This window comes from Hypanus sabinus, chromosome 9 (assembly GCF_030144855.1).
Source record: "Hypanus sabinus isolate sHypSab1 chromosome 9, sHypSab1.hap1, whole genome shotgun sequence".
NCBI classification, from domain to species: domain Eukaryota; kingdom Metazoa; phylum Chordata; class Chondrichthyes; order Myliobatiformes; family Dasyatidae; genus Hypanus; species Hypanus sabinus.
In genome coordinates, this window is record NC_082714.1 from 136,178,014 (window position 1) to 136,198,816 (window position 20,803).

The 20,803-nt window shown below is 40.2% G+C and overlaps 1 protein-coding gene across 3 annotated transcripts in view; it reads right to left on the reverse strand.

The window, feature by feature from the left end:
* LOC132399838 (tyrosine-protein kinase Srms-like) overlaps window positions 1–19,434 on the reverse strand; it is a 44,269-nt gene extending 24,835 nt beyond the window's left edge. For 2 of the 3 annotated variants that reach the window (XM_059980652.1, XM_059980651.1), the window contains exon 1: window positions 18,858–19,434. In XM_059980652.1, coding sequence (XP_059836635.1) covers window positions 18,858–19,240 — 383 coding nt within the window. In that variant the 5' untranslated portion in view covers window positions 19,241–19,434. Of the gene's footprint in view, window positions 1–18,415; window positions 18,518–18,857 lie in introns of those variants that run through there. The other variant, XM_059980653.1, reaches the window with a different exon arrangement.
* Between the last annotated feature and the right edge of the window lie 1,369 nt (window positions 19,435–20,803).

Genomic DNA, 20,803 nt, shown 5'->3' on the forward strand with positions numbered 1-20,803 from the left:
TCTAGAGCTGTTGCTCTGTCTTCCAGATCACATTCTGGGCATCACTCTGCTGCAAACTGAACTTGGAATCTACCACCTTTACTCTACAGATTTACAGAGGGGATCTTTGAATATATCAATCATTTGAGGGTCATGCTATAGTACACAACAGTTTGGGCTTTTGACTTTTCCTTTGGAAAAATATTATAGTGCAACTACACCTTTTAGATGAACTTGTTTTTGGACATAATGCGAGTATGATCAACGGCTACAGAATAGTTTTGTGGCATAGTGGGCAGCAGCAGCCCTCCTACGACATTACCCAGTCAACTTAATTGGATATTCACCGTTCAGCAGCAGTCAGTTGCTGCAATTATCAATAAACAGGAAATTATTTTCAGTGGTAGTTTGCTTGGTGTGTCTGAAGTTGTAAGTTAAAGGCAATACAAATGCAGTTCATTTCTTGTCAATTTTAAACGTTAACTTTAAGTATGGTGAGTGTGAACCCAGGTGTTCAACTTTGGAGAAAAGTGGACAAAGGGATTTATAATTCTTGAAACTGTATCACCCTGCTAAAACTAATTTCTTGCAAAAATACCTGCTGAATGATTTGAATGGATTTTTTTTTGTTCCTTACCCTCCCAAAATTCTTAACCTAATTTTACTGTGACTCACAGAAGCACTAACAAATGTTTGCCCATTCTTTAAACACAACCTTTTAGTGCATTTGGAGGGAATTAAACCAAGACATAAAATATAAGGATACTAGTCAGCTGAAACTTACTCCATTGACTAGTATCCTTAAATTTTATGCCTTGGCTCAATTATTTGTTTTAAGGCTAAAATATTATCTCACAGATCAGCAAAACTGATTTAGTTTATTCTGTATGAAGGAACCAAAGGCAGGTACTGGCATAATCTTATGGACCCTTCTTAATATTAACACACTACTAATGAAGCACACAAGTACAAATTCAACACTGGAGGTCCAGGCAAATAATGATGCTGTACTAGACATTCTCTATAAATATCAATATTGCCACAAGACTGCACTCTTGGAAATGTTTCCATAGCGCAGGAGTTCCCAGCCTGGGCTCTGTGGACCCCTTGCTTAATAGTAGGAGTCTCTGGCCCAAGAGAGGTTGGGAACCCCTGCTGTTCAGATATTTGCAATCCTAAAACATTGTAAATTTCCTTGTCTCCTCATTGAAGGTTCTTAGCTGGAACTATAGACTGTTTATTCCCCTCCAGAGATGTTGCATAACTTGCTGGTTTTGTTTGTGTTGCTCATCATTTCCAGCATCTGAAGAATCTTTTGTGCTCCACATAGTTTTAGGTTTTTGCAAATATTGCCCAATCCATGAAGATTTTGAGATTACTGTCTCATTGTGTGTCATAGTTAAAGCACTTTAGCAACTTCCTACACAGTGATTCACTTCAATGCACCCTTATAATAAAACTATGCAAACTGATGCACAAGATGATAGGGGTCCTGCAGACTTGGTGGACAATACAATAAGACCAAGGGTGACCAAGGGTTAAGTCTACTTAACCAGATTCTCCTTCAAGTAAGGTGATCTCTACTTTGAATACATGGTGCCATTGCCTTCTAGGGTACAGGATTTGAAAGAATTAAAAGTCTCCGGGGGTGGGGGGGGGGGGGGGGAGGCAAGTATCTCTCCATATCTCCTAAAGGTTTGCTCTCTCTTGAGACTGCCTCAAAATCTGAGCTTTCCAGCACACAGAAACAACCTTGTCAAGTCAAGTCACTTTTATTGTCATTTCAACCATAACTGCTGGTACAGTGCATAGTAAAAACGAGACGTTTTTTCAGGACCATGATGTTACACGACACAGTACAAAAACTAGACTGAACTACGTAATTTAAAAAAAACACAGAGAATGCTACACTAAACTACAGACCTACACAGGTCTGCATAAAGTGCACAAAAAAAGTGCAGGCATTTACAATAAATAATAAACAGGACAGTAGGGCAAGGTGTCAGTCCAGGCTTTGGGTACTGAGGAGTCTGATAGTTTAGGGGAAGAAACTGTTAATTAGTCTGGTCGTGAGAACCTGAATGCTTCGGAGCCTTTTCCCGGATGACAGGAGGGAGAAGAGATTGTATGAGGGGTGCATGGGGTCCTTCATAATGCTGTTTCCTTTGCCGATGCAGCGTGTAGTGTAAATGTCCGTGATGGCAGGAAGAGAGATCCCAATGATCTCAGCTGACCTCACTATCCGCTGCAGGGTCTTGTGATCTGAGATGGTGCAATTTCCGATCCAGGCAGTGATGCAGCTGCTCAGGATGCTCTCAATACAACCCCTGTAGAATGTGATGAGGATGGGGGGGGGGGTGGGAGATGGACTTTCCTCAGCCTTCGCAAAAAGTAGAGACACTGCTGGGCTTTCTTTGTTATGGAGCTGGTGTTGAGGGACCAGGTGAGATTCTCTGTCAGGTGAAGAAATTTGGTGCTCTTTATGATCTCTATCGAGGAGCCGTCGATGTTCAGCGGGGAGTGGTTGCTCCGTGCCCTTCTGAAGTCAACAACCATCTCTTTTGTTTTGTTCACATTGAGAGACAGGTTGTTGGTTCTGCACCAGTCCGTCAGCCACTGCGCCTCCTCTCTGTAAGCTGACTCGTCGTTCTTGCTGATGAGACCCACCGCAGTCGTGTCATCAGCGAACTTGATGATGTGGTTTGAGCTGTGTGTTGCAGCACAGTCGTGGGTCAGCAGAGTGAACAGCAGTGGACTAAACACACAGCCCTGGGAGACCCCCATGCTCAGTGTGATGGTATTGGAGATACTGCTCCCAATTTGGCTGGCTGAGGTCTCCCAGTCAGAAAGTCTAGGATCCATTTGCAGAAGGAGGTGTTCAGGCCCAGTAGGCTCAGCTTTCCGATCAGTTTCTGAGTTGTAGTTAGGTATGGAATTTTTGTTTTATTTATACTCAAATTACATAATTTATAGATAATTGGTTAATTAGAATTTCCAACATGTTAACAACACAAAATTCATAAAAAATATACACAGTAGAAGCAGACAAAGCAGGTAATTTGAGTGGATTATGTCCTACAATGATGCCAAGGTCTCAGCTTCCTGCATCTATGCCTCCTTTAGCATCATTGATGAGAAAAGAGCTAAGTGCTCTGCTTGGAAATGCATTCCATCTGCCTGGCACTGTTAAATCCCCAGTTGGAGGAAGAGTGCTTTCAAAATATTTAAGGCATTGAATCTGAAAGGGATTTAAGTGTAGTTCTCAGTCAGAAATATGTGGCAGTAAATTCCTTTGCAATTTTAAACAAAGGCCAAACATTTCAGTAATGTCATTCTTAGCTGATTTCTGGCCATGCTGCATTTCAGTGGGCTTAAATCATTACTTTAAATGCAGGAAGCTCAAACGAGTTGATCTGGTGCTTGGGTTGCTGCTAAGACAAATGGGTTTTTGCATGTTTCAGCATAAAATTGACACAAATCAGTTACATGCAAACTGCTTCACTTAACAAAGATAGGCTACGTTACCCTTATTATGTAATACATCTTCATTATGTGCTGCATCGTGCGACCATTATTGTTCTTGGCAAACCTTTCTACAGAAGTGGTTTGCCATTGCCTTTTTCTGGGCAGTGTCTTTACAAGTCGGGTGACCCCAGCATAACCAGGACATGTGATATGTACCAGCTGCTTTTACAACCATCCACCATCTGCTCTCATGGCTTCATGTGACCATGATCTTTTGGGGGGGGGGGAGGAAGGGGTATGGGCTAAGCAGTTCTACATCTTGCCCAAGGGCGACCTACAGGCTGGGGAGGAAAGGAGTGCCTTTAATAAAGACTTACCTCTACACTGCCACCCAAATGATGTAATTAGACTAAATTATTACAGGAAGTTCTGTCATATTATGAGCAATAAATTTTATTCATATAAAACTACATTTTAAGTATGAATCATTGGTTAAATCAGTAGAATAGAAATGTACGAGACATTATGCTGTCAACGTGGTATGTTTGTTCCTCAGAATTTAACAAAAATAAAGATTTAATAAACTACCTTCCACATATCTATTCCACAAACTTATTCAAAACTCAAATTTCAACTACATCACTGATAGTGTTTGCATTTTTGGTGTGAAAATATTATAATTGAAAAGTTACCTGTCGAAGAGTGATTATAGATGGAATGTATTTAAATGTAAAATATCTATTATATTTGGTTTAGTAAAATTATTAGCAAATTTCAGGGTAGTATTTAATTTATATTTCTCCTAAGACATACATCAGCAAAAACCTATCACTCTATTCTATTACAGAGAGCGAGAAAACTTAGTTAAGCTATTTCCTTTATTATCACTCTTACTATAAGGATTATTTTCATATATTGGGTTATTTTACCCCATGCTCCTTTGTTCAATAGTTCACAATGGTATCTGCATTTCCTTAAAGCTGTTCTGGAACAGATAGGAAAGATTTGAGGTTAAGCTTGCTACCTTCCTTGGATGAGATAGCTAATTACTGCCATAATCAAATGTACTGTCATGAGTCTACAAATTCTAAAAAGTGTTCTACGTTGCCGAGAATGGGTATATTGCAGGGTTTCTCAACCTGGGGTCCATGGACCCCTTGCTTAATTGTCCTGGTCAATGGCATAAAAAAGGTTTTTACCTTTTGATGATGATTTTTATTGGGCATGAGCCAGTTTAAAACTGCAGAATTGCTGAATAGCAAAACCTGCAGTTCGCTGCAAATCAAATATAAAATTGGCTAGATTTAATTTGGAGTACTGGTCCCCACTGGACATTATCTACTGGCTCACATCCCATTTTAAAACAAAAGTTTTTAAGCTGATACTCAAAATAGATCCCTTCAGCTAATTTATCAAACCAACTACCTCTATTTTATATGACCCTAACTTGGTGGGAGCTTTCACACAAACCAAGGTATCATTTAAGAATGCCATTTAATCCAGTGATTTATGGTGCAAATTTTATTCAATACATCAACTTTACAAAGTAGCCTCCTATTTCTTAACTGTACACCTAAAGTAATTTCTTGACTCACAATTGCCTTAAAGTGCAGCCCAATTTATCCCTTTACTGAGCAATGGACTAGAGGTAGTCATTACTCACGTTCTGCGATCAAAGCTATCAGTGAAGACAAATGAAATGCTGTGTTCTAGCAGTTTAGAATTAGTTTGATTGCTTCACCTGTCGTGTCTCTCTAATCTCACTTAATAAAAATGTTTCTTATTGATTGGTACTGCGATATGCTCTGCTCAATAATTTTCTAGCAATTGATATTATCGGCACACTCTTTTACATTTATCTAATGCAGGAGTTCACATCCTCTGGTCCATGGACCCTTTGCTTAATGGTATTAGTCCGTGGCATAAAAAAAAAGGTTGGGAACCCCTGATCTAATGGGAGTTTTCTGATTTTCCTCTGCCCTCCACCTTCCTACTCCAACTTCTAATCTCATTTTTTTCCAATCCTGGTGAAGGGTCTCGACCTGAAGCATCAACTGTTCACCCTTTTCCATAGCTGCTGAGTACTGAGGCCTACTGAGTTCCCCCAACATTTTGTGTGCATTTTCTGATTTTTGAATAGAGTAATAAATAACGTGTGATTTGCTATAAGATCATTCTTTTGTAATGATTTTTATGATTTTAGTGTATTAGTACTCCTAGCATTTGGTGATTATTAGAAATAATGACATTATTACTGTTACAATCTACAACATCTTTTATATAGAAATAGGAATGAGGACACTTGGAAATTAAACAGACTAGGCAGATTCAATATGGATTTATGAAAGGAAAGCTGCATTTGATTCATCTTAACAGAGTTTTGAAGATAGTGTATGAGGGGTGATTGATAAGTTCATGGCCTAAGGTAGAAAGAGCCAATTTTAGAAAACCTAGCTCATTTATTTTTCCTACATTTACACACTTAGTCCAGTGGTTATGGAGCATATGGATCACCTCTTTGTAGAAGTTGGTGTCTTGGACCTTCAGAAGTGGTCCACAGCATGGGGTGATTGATAAGTTTGTGCCCTTGGGTAGAAGGAAATGAGTTATTAACCAAACTTTCTGCATTTTCACTCAAAGAGTTGAACTGCACGTGCATGTAATGAGAGCTGTATAACTCACTTCCTTCTACCTTAGGCCACAAACTTATCACTCACCCCTGCTGTGGACCACTTCTACAAAGAAGGGATCCGTATGCTCCATGACCGCTGGACTAAGTGTGTACATGTAGGAGGGGATTATGTTGAAAAATAAATGTGCTAAGTTTTCTAAAATTGATTCCTTCTACTTTAGGCCACAAACTGATCACTCGCCCCTTGTATGTGCAGTCCTCTCAGTAGTCCTCTAAATAAATTTAATATGCAAACAGAGCTTCTTAGGTAAACAAAGTAATTGAAGATTGAGAGTGAACAAATCTCTAATCTCTAATCCATCTGTTTTGGGAGTGCAGTGAGAATAGGAATGGTGAGTGAGTGTGTGATTTTAAGTAGTCATTAACTACATAAATGATAGCGAGAAAGGAAAACGAATAACGGGAATGGTGGGAAAATAATTTGGTAATTAAATTGGAGAAGAAGGAAGGAGACATGACTAATAAAGGAGACGGAAACAGTCAGAGAGAAGCAGCAGGAACAGTGTGGTGCGGTAGGGAAACAAAAAAATGCCTTACAGTGGGGAAGGAATTGATGCAGGAGAAATGGAAAGCTAACAACATGTACAAGTGTTAGCTTGCCAGATTTAATGAATATATTGGTAAATGATACCATTTACCAATATATTAAAATCCATTTAAAATGTTGATCTTACTTGATAATTCTCTGCCCTGCAATTTGTCTTAAATATGAGACAGAAAGAATCAAATTCGCATGGTAGTAAGCTACAAAATTGCTTTATTTATTGCTGTGAAATATCAGTAGTTCACCAATAAAGATTCTGAGCAATACTGCTTGTTAACAGCGTGTATGCAATGCTTGAGTAAGCATTTTTCATTTTTTAGAAAGTATGAATTATATGACTGCTTAGCACTGCATGCTAAGAATTGGTAAATGACATTTTAGATCAGCTGAAGATCTTCATGCAGTTTTTCCTGTCAGCAAATATTAGTACTATCTTCTCAGAAGCAGCTTAAGTGGCAGTATCTTTGTGTTGTGTGACAAGCAAGTTTGTTGCTTGTGAAGAATTAGCATCTCTTCAGGAATATAAAACAGCACGAGCTTGTTTACCAATATCCAGAATAAATAATGGATTTAAATTGGGAAGTATTTCAACTAAAGCCGTGCCTTCAGTGGAAATCTGTTCAACTTCTACACTTTGCCTTGATGGAGTATGATTTCCAAAATTACATCAGTGAAGTTTACCTTTTTCTGTTGTCAGTACGTTAATTTACATTCCTATCCTGTCTCACTGGGCCCAAGGTCAGAGGTTTCTATAGTTACAGATGGCTCACAGTGTAGCCCAATCACTGATAACACTCTTAAAGCAATATGCATCTGGCAATAGTGAAAATAAATTCTGACGTTAGTAGACTGGTTTCCCTCAAGCTGTACAAAAGTACCTACTGTATACATTCAACACATTATAGCATTTCAGAGTCAGAATCAGGCTTTTTATCACCGGCATGTGGCATGTATTTTGTTAACTTAGCAGCAGCAGTTCAGCGCAATACTTGATAACATAGCAAGAAGAAAAAAAGTAAATCAATTACAGTAGATGTATATAAAATAGAAATAATATACATTAAAAAAATGATGTACTGCTCATGGGTTCAATGTCCATTTAGGAATCGTATGGCAGGGGAGAAGAAGCTGTTCCTGAATCGATGCGTGTGTGCCTTCAGGTTTCTGTACCTCCTTCCCAATGGTAACAGTGAGAAGAGGGCATGCCATGCGTGATGGGGGTTCTTAATAATGGATGTTGCCTTTCTGAGGCACTGCTCCCTGAAGATGTCTGGATACTATGGAGGTTAGTACCCAAGATGGAGCTAACTAATTTTACCACTTTCTGCAACTTCTTTCGGTCCTGAGCAGTAGCACCCCCCCTTCCCCCCACCCCCCATACCAGACAGTGATGCAGCCTGTCAGAATGCTCTTCATGGTACATCTATAGATGTTTTAGTTGACAAACCAAATCCCTTCAAACTCCAAATGAAATATAGCCACTGTCTTGCCTTCTTTATAGCTGCATTGATACACGGACCAGGAGTGTACAGCAAGTTTAAATGTGTGCCTTTATGTGTGATTTTAAAATATGAATTTTTGTTTATATGCTTAAATTGAAACTTGTAATTACAAGTGGATTAGGAAGTACTTTAAATTGTTATTTTAATCTTCCCTTCAACTTTGTACACCATTGGAATAATGTATCCAAGTATGTTGCGAAATGTTACTTATGTGAACAAATAAGATGTGAAATGCCATAACATGTTGTAATTCTTCTGAATACACATTAAGAGAGTGGGCAGGAAGACTTTAGATAGGATATAAAGTGGTAAAGAGTGTTGATACTCAGTTTGTGAGGAAGAATGGAATAAGTAATAAGAGAGTATTTATTAGATAGTAAGTGTTAACTTACTAAGTAGGCTGTGTTCCTATCTGGGATGCAGGAAGTTTTCATGAAGTAATTAGACAAACTATATGTACATGTGTTGTCTGTAGCTGTACACTAAGTGCATCTTAGGTAAGAATATATGGCAAAGTGAGATATTGCTCATATACTGAGAGACACATGTACATACGTTTAGAGCAGTGGTTCCCAATGTGGGGCGTACGCCCAACAGGAGGGTAATTTGATTTTTAAGGGGAGCAATTCGAGAATGAGTTATTAACAGTGAATTTTTTCTAGTAAGTCTGTGTGAGTATGAGTGTGTGTGCGAGTTAATACATATGTGTATATACAGTATGCATACATAAAAGTACTTGTGTGTATGTGCATGTGTAATTGCGTGTGTACTGTATATATAGTGTATCACCATCATTACAACCATCAAATGGCTTTCATAATTAAATTAATGAATTGACTGATGTAGCAAGGAACGAATGAACAAGTCCAAACGCGCAAGAAACTCGTATGAGGTTGCGCCAATGCTGCTTTTTGCAGTAGCTTTCGGTTCTTGGTGGTGTGAAGGTGTGTACATTGTGTCATCTCTTTTAAACAGTGTATCTGTCTTTGTATGCTGTAGAAACGAATCGGCATTGTTTTATTTATTTATTATTATTTTAATATCACTTAATGTTCTTTTTTTTTTACAATTTCTTAGTAATTTCTTCCTCAGAACTTTAACAGTCCTTTGGTTCTTTTATTTTTCTCTTTCATGAATGCCACGTTCTTTGGGAGCTTGTTTAAACCAAGTTAGTGGTCTTTTAGGCTTCCTCCAGGTGAATAGGAGTTCACTTTTTGAATAATAAGAATTATATATCACCACAGGGGGCATCAGGATTTTAGAGGTGATTAGATGGGGCATGGCCAAAAAAAGGTTGGGAACCACTGGTTTAGAGTCATGGTTACTGGAAGGAGTACAGGCAATGTGGTTTATGCATTCTTTTGAAGTTGCAATTACAGGTGCAGAAATTGACAGATTTCAGTCACAATCTCTTAAGTAATGCAAAAAATTGCTGCACTCACAAGTATATCCTTTCTTAGTCTCAGAACTGTGTATGATAATCCAGATGCAATCGTACCATGGCCCACTTAATTGCAGCACCCAAATCCGCTTGCAGTAAAATTCTTAGTTTGCTTGCTAAACCTTTACTAAACTGATCTATATGTCATTGAAACTGCTCTATGTCCTTCTCACATTAACTCTTCTGTCCAGTTGTTGGCTCTGTTGAACTCAACCTATTCATCCAAGTCACTGGTACAGGTTATAAACTAGTAGATTACCCTACATACAAATGAGCTCTTGCAACCTCACTTAAATATAAAATTCTTAAGTACATATATTCAATCCTAGAACAGCATAACTAGTCTCCCCTCACTTTCCACTTTTGGTAATTACTCTTTCTTATCGGTCTTAAGTGTTTTATTTAAAATGGTATTCATTACAACTTGGATGCCATAACAAGTGAATGTTGTATATTTTCTGACTAATGGGCATATGTAAAGAATGAAACCCTTTCATTATCATGGGAAAGCCTTTAGATTCTGAATAGCTGGGGCTTCAAGCAATGAATGCTGCATCACTTCACCAACCTGATCATCCAAAACTGATTTACTTATTCTGTGCTCTCTGTCCATTAGTCAATCTTCATTCCATGACAATTTACAAGGGGTAATTGATAAGTTCGTGGCCTGAGGTAGAAGGAGGCAATTTTAGAAAACCTAGCACATTTATTTTTCAACATAGTCCCCTCCTACATTTACACACTTAGTCCAGCGGTCGTGGAGCATACGGATCTTGGACCTCCAGAAAATGTCCACAGCAGGGGTGATTGATAGGTTTGTGGCCTAAGGTGGAAGGAGATGAGTTATACAGCTCTCATTACATGCACATGCAGGTCAACTCTTTGAGTGATTATGCAGAAAGTTGGAAGTAATAACTCATCAGTTAATAATCCATCAGTGGTGACTGATAAGTTTATGGCCTAAAGTAGAAGGAAATGAATTATTAACTTCAAACTTTCTGCATAATCACTCAAAGAGTTATCCTGCATGTGCATGTAACAAGAGCTGTATAACTCATCTCTTTCTACTTTTGGCCACAAACTTATCAATCACCCGTCTGTGGACACTTTCTGGAGGTCCAAGATCTGTATGCTCCATGACTGCTGATCTAAGTGTGTAAATGTAGGAGGGGACTGACTATGTTGAAAAATAAATGTGCTAGGTTTTCTAAAATTGACTCCTTCTACCTTAGGCAACAAACTTATCAATCACCCCTCGTATAATCTTAGTTCTATATGGCACTGTTTAAAAAGCTTCTTAAAGTCTAAATACACCACATAAACTGTCATAGAGAAGTACAGCACAGAAACAGGCCCTTCAGCCCATCTAGTCCATGCCAAAACCTATTCCCATTTATTGCACTGTACTATAGCCTTCTGTACCCCTACTATCTACGTATCTATCTGACCTTCTCTTAAATGTTGACATTGAGCTCACATGCACCATTTGGCAGATGTCATTCAATGTGAATAAATGTGAAGTTATCCACTTTGGAAGCTGGAACAAGAGGGCAGAGTATTGTCTGAACGGTGTTGAGTTAGGTAAGGGAGAAATGCAAAGAGACCTAGGAGTCCTAGTTCACCAGTCAATGAAGGTGAATGAGCAAGTGCAACAGGCTGTGAAGAGGGCAAATGGAATGTTGGCCTTTGTTACAAGGGGAATTGAATACAAGAGCAAGGATGTTCTTTTGCATTTGTACAGGGCCCTGGTGAGACCACACCTGGAATATTGTGTACAGTTTTGGTCTCCAGGTTTAAGGAAGGACATTCTGGCAATTGAGGAAGTGCAGCGTAGATTCACTAGGTTGATTCCTGGGATGGCAGGGCTGTCTTACGCAGAGAGATTGGAGAGATTGGGCTTGTACACACTGGAATTGAGGAGATTGAGAGGGGATCTGATTGAAACGTTTAAGATAATTAAAGGATTTGATAGGATTGAGAAAGGAAATATGTTCCGGATGTTGGGAGAGTCCAGTACCAGAGGGCATGGATTGAGAATAAGAGGTCAGTTATTTAAAACAGAGTTGAGGAAGAGCTTCTTCTCCCAGAGAGTTGTGGAGGTGTGGAATGCACTGCCTCGGAAGACGGTGGAGGCCAATTCTCTGGATGCTTTCAAGAAGGAGCTGGATAGATATCTGATGGATATCCGAATGGTCTACTTCTGCACCTATTGTCTATTGTCTATTTGTGCTGGCATCTCATTCCACACTCTCATGACCCTTGAGTGAAGAAGTTTCCCCTCATGTTCCCCTTAAATGTTTCACCTTTCATCCTTAAACCATGACCTTTGGTTGTAATCCCACCTAACCTCAGTGGAAAAAGACTGCATTTACCTTGTCTATACCTTCAATATCTGTCTTGTCCTTATTCCTTTTGCTCTGTTCCTCAAGAGTTTCCAGCAAATTTTTCTAAATACGATTTCCCTTTCATAAATCCAAACACTGTTGGTTATCAAAATCTTTAATAGCATTTCTGTGGTTTTCATGAACCTAAAACATTACTCCCTTCCCCCACCTCCCCACCCTGACCTGTGCCAAGCACCATTGATGGTAATAGACAATAGACAATAGGTGCAGAAGTAGACCATTCGGCCCCTCGAGTCTGCACCGCCATTCTGAGATTATGGCTGATCATTCACTATCAATACCCAGTCCCTGCCTTGTCCCCATATCCCTTGATTCCCCTATCCATCAGGTAAGAACAAGACGATTTGACAGATGAATGTGTGGCTGAAGAACTGCCGCAGAGGACAGGGATTCAAATTTGCCCATCAAACTAGTCTCTTCTGGGGAGTGTATGACCTGTACAAAAGGGATGGGTTACTCCTGAACTCAGGAGGGTCCAAAGTCCTTGCCAGGAGACTTGATAAAGTTGTATATCATGATAAGAGGCTTAGATAGAGTAGGTAACCCAGGGTTTCAATGGCATAGTTTTAAGGTGATTGGAGGAAAATATAGGGGGAATGCTAGAGGTAGGTTCTTTGTACAGATAGTGATAAGTGCATGGAACACACTGCCAGAGGTGGTGGTACAGCTACGAGGGGTGATTGATAAGTTCGTGGCCTGAGGTAGAAGGAGTCAATTTTAGAAAACCGAGCACATTTATTTTTCAACATAGTCCCCTCCGACATTTACACACTTAGTCCAGCGGTCGTGGAGCATACGGATCTTGGACCTCCAGAAAGTGTCCACAGCAGGGGTGATTGATAAGTTCATGTCCTTAGGTAGGCGATGAGTCATACAGCTCTCTTTACATGAACATGCAGTTCAACTCTTTGATTGATTATGCAGAAAGATTGAAGTTAATAACTCGTCGGGGTGATTGGTAAGTTTGTGGTCTAAGGTTGAACGAGATGAGTTATTAACTTCATGAGAGCTGTATAACTCATCTCCTTCTGCCTTAGGCCATGAACTTATCAATAACCCATCTGTGGACACTTTCTGCAGGTCTAAGATCCGTATGCTCCACGACCGCTGGACGAAGTGTGTAAATGTAGGAGGGGACTATGTTGAAAAATAAATGTTAGGTTTTCTAAAATTGACTCCTTCTACCTTAGGCCACAAACATATCAATCACACCTCGTAGATACATTAGGAGCATTTTAGAAACTCTTGGATATGCATATAGATGAAAGAAAAATTGAGGGCTATGCAGTGTGGTAGATTGATCTTCAAGTAGGTTAAATAGTCAGACATTGTAGGCCAAAGAAATTGTACTGTTCTATGTTCTAAACAGTCTTGAAACATGTATCTGACATTTTCATTGTCCTGTTCTTGTGTGTTCTTTCTCCCCACCACTCCCCCACCCCCAAGTTGCGCTCTTCAGTCGTGATGGACTGTGAAGGTTCGATCAGGGCATCAGTAGTGGTGGGGGTATGAAGTTTGTGAAAGAACAGGTCAGGACAGGTGGGGATTGGGAAATATGGATGGGGTCTTTGAGATGAAGTGATGACATTCAAAAGACATTTGTAGTGGAATAAGGGAGTGATAACAAAAGAAGGCTGTAGAAATCCAGTAGTATAACCCAAAAACTAAAATCCACAGTCATGGTACTGGTCAGGCTGGGCTGCATCGAACTTGCCTCTTTCTGTGTGGTTCTTGCTACTTCCAGAACTGCATATGCAAATCAAAATTTCCCAAGAGAAACAAAAGCATGTTGCGTGCCATATGACACTATATTACACATGTAGATATCTCGACATGGGATTGTGCCATATCTATGGAGGATCCTGAATAAATATTCAATTTCATGAATACAATGCAGCAAGTAACCAACTGCATTTTGTTATGATAAACAAAACTACATGAAAGAAATTATAACCCAAACTTAATGATCATCATTCATTCAATGAAGTGTATAACATAAACACATCCAATGAAGTTCTACAATAATATGTAAGAGATATGACAGCAGTGAAAACACTAGTTCTCGAGCAGACCTCAGAGATAACAAACTACTTGTAAATTATTTGCATTGTCCCATCTACATTATCCTTGTAGATTGGTTATGTAATATTATGCTTGTACTTTCCAGTGAAAAGGATTGTGCATCTTTAAACAAAGTAACTTCTTTATTGGTTATACTTAACACAGACTCTAAATTGCAATTTCCAAATGGCTTATTTAGCAGAATTGTCCCAACCACAGAATTCAGCAGCACAGCAGATACATTAATTGTGCTCGAGAATATACACGTCAGCTAATTATTACTCCGTTGTGATGATATTTAACTCCATTCATTTTGTCGTAGTCCTTGTCAAGACTTGAGCAAAGCACAGCAACGTTTCAGTGTCTGCTTGCATTGGCCTTACCTGAGAAATTGGACTGTCGAGTCAATTGACTCCGAAGACTAGTGGTATTATAGTTATTCCTTTCAGCTGCAGTGTTGGCTTTGTTTTTCATTTGAGAGTTTAGTTAACGGCCCTGTTTGGCCATGTGTTTATTGTTTTTCCCCCCCCCCCCGAGTTCTGTTTGCATTAAAGTCTGTGAACTATCAACGCTCTTCAGTGTCACTTGGGCCATATCCGAATGTAGTGACAGCAAAAGAATGGAGTTAAATATCATTACAATGAAGTATTAATTAGCTTATGCGTGCATATTTATGACCACAATTGCCATACCTGCTGTGCTGCCGAATCCTTGGTTGTGACAAGAATAGTCTAAGTTGTTCTGGGTAAAAAATTAACTTCACAACTAGGCATAATTTTAAATGTTATGCTAGTAATGCTATGATAATTTCATTTTTGAAAATAAATTCAGTGCAAGGGATTTCAAAGTACATTTATTAACAGAATATGTATAATATATGCAATCTTGAAATTCGCCTCCTTACAAGTAACCACAAAACAAAGAAGTCCAACAGAACCCATTTTAAAAAAAAGACGATGTGCAGAAAAAAATAAATTTTGCGAACAATGAAAACAGCAAATAACATTCAGAACTAAAATTCAGGAAAGTAAGGCCAATCACAGCCAATCTAGGTGCCGTTAGTTGCAGGCCACAGCCTCAGTTCAGTGCAGATGAATAAATCTCGTGGAGCAGTGAGCTGAACACCGGCCAACACACAACACCCTGACCTTTACATTCTAGCCTGGCACTTAAACTGGCTAAACAACGGGGTTTAGAGCTCCTCGCTTTTGGCCTCAGGCCCCGCCAGCTCAACTCTGTTTTGCCTTGGTTCTACCACTTCAAATCTCCTCCTAGTTCACTTCAGCAGCCAAACATTGGCTCGTTCCCTGCTCTCAGGCCTGGGCCCCACCACCTGAATTTTGTCCGTACACACACCACACCACAACCCTCCTGCACTTTCGCGACTTCACACCATGCAAAAATGCCAGGTCGTGCTGGCGGTTCAAAAGCTCGACTCCAAACGGGAAATTACAGGCTATTGATTGCAGTGATCGTTTTTCAGGCAAAAGTGCGAATTGTAAAGTAGTTAATAGATGCTTTTGCTGCCAGCAGGTCTCACTGTGCTTCACCAGTGCCATCTTGAAATGGGATTTTTTAAGAAACATGGAAAATTTTAAAAGGGGGTTTTAATTTTGAAAGGACTTCAAGATTAATCTGTTTCTGGAGCAGCATGCTCAAAAACTGACTTCGTCCAAATAGCAGTCATTAATTTATCTGTTTGGCATCAATTCATTGTTATGCATTTATGCATGCTAATGTGGAGTAATCCAAGCATTCTTCAACCAGGAACATTAGTCCAGACTGATTATGTGGAGATGTACTGCCTCACACTTGATAGAGGAAATTTCCAGAACGGGTGCCTAGTTGTTAGTCTCAGTCAGAATGATTGCTACGGAAAATGGAAAACACTAGACAAATCTCCGCAATATTCCTCCATAAAATTAGATGCAGATGAAAGCATTGACAATATATTAATACTAGAAACTGTCCACATCATTAGATGGCTCAAGGATTGGGTCATAGATTAAAAGGACAGGTTTAACAAATATGAGACCCAGGACAAATTCATAAGAATTAGGAGCAGGAGTAGGCCATTTGGCCCATTGAGCCTGCTCCACCATTCAATAAGATCATAGCTGATCTAGCCATGAACTCATTTCCACCTATCTGTCTTTACCCCATAACTCTTAATTCCCCTACTATACAAAAATCTATCCAAACTTGTCTTAAAGATATTTACTGAGGTAGCCTCTACGGCTTCACTGCGCAGAGAATTCCACAGATTCACCACTCTCTGGGAAAAGCAGTTCCTCCTCATCTCTGATCGAAATCTGCTCCCCTCAATCTTGAGGCCATGTCCCCTAGTTCTAGTCTCACCTACCAGTGGAAATAACTTTCCTGCCTCTATCTTATCTATCCCTTTCACAATTTTATATGTTTCTATAAGATCTCTTCTCATTCTTCTGAATTCCAGTGAGTATAATACCAGACCACTCAATCTTTCCTCATGGTTTAACCCCCCCCCCCCCATCTTTGGAATCAATCTGGTGAACCTCCTCTGCACTGCCTCCAAAGCCAGTATATCCTTCCTCAAGTAAGGAGACCAGAACTGCATGCAGTACTCCAGGTGCGGTATCAGCAGTACTCTGTACAGTTGTAGCATAACCTCCTGCTCTTAAGTTCAATCCCTCTAGCAATGAAAGCCAACTTTCCATTTGCCTTCTTGATAGCCTGCTGCACCTGCAAATCACCCTTTTGTGATTCATACATGAGCACTCCCAACTCCCTCTACACAGCAGCATGCTGCAATTTTTTGCCATTTAAATAATGATCAGCTCTTTCATTTTTCCTTCCTCATTTTCCAACATTGTACTCCATCTGCCAGATGCTTGCCCACTCACATAACCTATCTATATCTCTCTGCAGACTCTCCATATGTTATGCACAATTTGCTTTTCCACTCGATTTAGTATCATCAGCAAACTTTGATTTACAAGAATACAACTCCAAGATCTGGAGTTATTTGGTGCTGGTATTTGCAATGACTCCCTTAGCTAAATTTTTTTTTTTGAAACTACATGCACCTTTAAAGAAAGTACAAATATTTAGGATTGATGTTTGAGGAGACTAGGTATGTCACTAAAGACTCTAGCAAATTTCTACAGATGTACAGTATTCTGACTGGTTGCATCACTGCCAGGTATGGAGGCTCCAATGAACACCATCGCAAGGGCATGACCTTACCCACCATTAAGGACATCTTCAAAAGTTGGGGCCTCAAGTAGGTGGCTTCTATCATTAAGGACTCTCGTGATCTTGGACATGATGTCTTCTCATTACTACTATCAACAGGAGCTTGAAGGCCCAGACTCAATGTTTTAGAAACAGCTTTTTTCCCTCTGCCACCAGTTCTTGTCTTGGTTCATAAATATTACATCACTATTCCTCTTCTGCATTATTTATTTATTCTAACTTGTTGCAATTTTTACGTCTGCACTGTATTGCTGCCACAAAACAATAAACTTCACAAGATATGTCAGCGATAATAAACCTGATTCTGAAATAAGGAACCTGGTTTCAGAAAAAGTGTCCAAACATTTCAGATGAGGAAGAATTTCTTCTCTCAGAGAATCATGGATCTTTAGAGTTCTCTACTCCACAGAGATAATTCCCACCATGGATGGTCCGAAGACCGGCTGTGAAAGGAGGAGGGCTGGGCTTGGGGCCAGCAATCCCATCCCATAAAAACCCAGTGCTACAGAAATACCAACAAAAGCTCTAAGGACCTCATCCCAAAGAGAGGAAGGATGCACCAGGAAGATGGTCTAAGCTGAAGCAACCTGAAAGACTTGCCCTGGACAGAGGATTCTGGCAAGCTACTGTGGACAGCCTATGCCCCAGCAGGGGTGATAGGGCTTAAGTAACTAAGTACTCCAGAGAGTTGGGCACAGTGAATATACTTCTGAAGTCAGTAATTGACAGGCATCTCAGCTGTATGGGAGGCCAGGTGTATGGGAAAACACTTAGAGCCCAATACTCTCATTCTCGAGGACTGGTGGAGTAGTCTCCAGCTCTGACCAGCCAACTCCTGATCCTTATTAATTTCTCCTATGTTCACAGAGGAGATTGTTTATGAATCCCTGAACTCCTGATTTTGGCAATTGAAGACACTGTTGCCAAAGGTGAAGATGCTTATTTAGGGATTATTAAGAGATCAAGTTAGATAAGCACAGAAAGGTCTGTCATTTTAGGGACTTGGCACAGGGTTCTGGGCCAGTGATAGGTCTAAAGGAGACACAGAGGAATGTAGACCAGCCAACACAAAATGACCCCTGAACGTCTTACCTGGAGTTGTTGCAGGCAATAGAGTTCATATGAAGTTTGGCCACACAGTACTTACAAACTAGTATAACAAGTTTTATTCAGGTTGATCATAGACACAGTTTTAAGGCTTGTTTATTGCGGAGGTAATGAAAGTTAACACCTGACACGTCGAGCAATAGGTAGAAACATTAGGTGGAGTTGACCACAGGGATGAGATGGTTCCAGCACACTGCCCTAAATTATTATTATTTTTTTAAAAACCCTTAGGCCCTGGATTGGTATACCGGCTCAAGTAGCAAACGCACGGAAATAAAACTTCATGATCCAGCGTCCTCCTTCTACCAAGAGGAAAGCGTGAACGCTCTCTTAATAGCCTGATTTCATTCAAAGGTCACACATCCGTTTTCAATACACAATAAGCGCCCCAGCAGGAGCACGCGGTGGATTTGACAAATTTACTCACGGCTGTTTTGCAAGGTTTTCCTCGATTATTTTCACGTAATTGGTGGGGACCAAACCCTGGGGTGCGGCAGCTTTGGAACCGGTGTTTTTTTGCGCAAATAGGTATTCTCCTTCATTCCGGATGACTCTCAGTTTCTCTCCCTTCTTCAGTGACAACTCCTCTGGGGTCCTGGCCTCGAAATCGTACAGAGCAGCGTAGATGGGTCCGGCTTCAATGGGTGCGGCAGGAGCCGGTTTCACCGGCACCTTAGTTTGCAGGTGGGGACCCGAGATAGTAGCGATCTGTCGGGGTCTTTGGACCGGGTTCGAGGTTGGGGCTTCAGGCCAGATGAGATCCCAGAGTGCCCGCAGACAAGGTAGCCAGCCCCGCAAGGTCTCTTCCATGGTACACGCACCCTCTCACTCACCAGCCTTGTTGCGATTTCCATGAAACTGCTTCAACCTCGATTTAAGTATCTTCTGTTAACAAAAGGCTGTCGAAACATTGATCAATACACACAAATTGCTACCTGTAGGAATGTTTTAAACTCGTGGCTTTATCTGGTATACTTTTGGGGGTGGGTCCTCTGAACTTTCTACAGTCGGTAATAGTACTGGTGGAACCGGTTTTCAAGTGTCAGCGGCTGGTATGTGGAAAATGCGCAAATCAGTGCACTCAGGTAAACGCGAAAATGGAAGACTATTTTGTATCGCCGGTAATTTGCACAGTGGCGCTTCAAATTTACCCCATTCGGGTAAAGGTGTTGCCCATCACTGCTAGCACTATTAACACCCGGGAAATAAAACGAAATATTGTGTATTTTGAAACAAAAATGCTTAGGAACACCAAAGGAACACTTTGGTAGCCTCTGGTTTGGTCTCTTCCCTCACCGTTTTCTCTCATCTGTCACCGCTGAACTTGAGTTCCCATTGTGCCTCCGCATTTCACTCGTTACTGTCTTATTTCAGCCCAACCTTAACATAATCCTTTCGCCTTGTGACTCAGCCACGTTTCCCACTTGTCCAGTTCCATTTTAACTGTTGCGATTTGCAAGACCTTTTTAAAGAAGGGCACATCTCTGGAATGTTAAATTGTTTGCTCTCTCCACTGAAAGACCGCTGTTTCATTTTTTTATAAACCAACCTTTTGTTCGATTTCATCAGGTGCTATTAGATAATGTGGTCTGCTCTTTCAATGCAGATACACTGATCAGTGGGAAAATTGGCCCTTTGGCTCAAAAAGTAGTTTTCATTCAATGTAGACTAGTAATCAGATTAGTTCATCCTATTCCTATATCTCTAATCTAATCTTGAATATTCACGGATGTTGTCTTAAGTACTAAGCAAACACTAACTAAATAGCAGGAGATCGACACCCGCAGTTCCACATCAGCTGGTTCAAGCACAACTACTTCCCTTCAATCACTGGGTTCTTGATCCAACAGGTACAAGCATAATCAGTGCAGTTTAGCAACATTGTGACCACTTTGAGCATGGACTTCTTTTTGTTCTACTTGTGTTCATTCTTGTAAAAGTTGTGTTTTTCTTGTGTATACTGCTATATAATGTTATTGCCACAAGTAAGTTTTTCACTGCATCTGGGCATTAGTGCACATGACCATAAAGTTGACTTTGACTTTTAACTGCAGGAGAGAAATCCACAGCTGCACCATTCAGGCTGATGGTAATTTTACTGTTTCCATTTTTAATTATCTCCATTTTATGTCACCTCACTCCAAACCCATTCAAAATGAGACACATTTCCTCCAATCCATACTCTATGAACTCAGAATATTTTTCTTCTGGTGCTGAGACAGAACACAGAGAATCCCTGGTCCACAACTGCTCAAACAACATTTAGTGTGTCTCATTGAGTTCAGTACCTAGGCCCACATAAGAACATAAAAAATAGGAGCAGGAGTAGGCCATTTGGTTGAGCCTGCTCCATCATTCAATAAGGTCATGGCT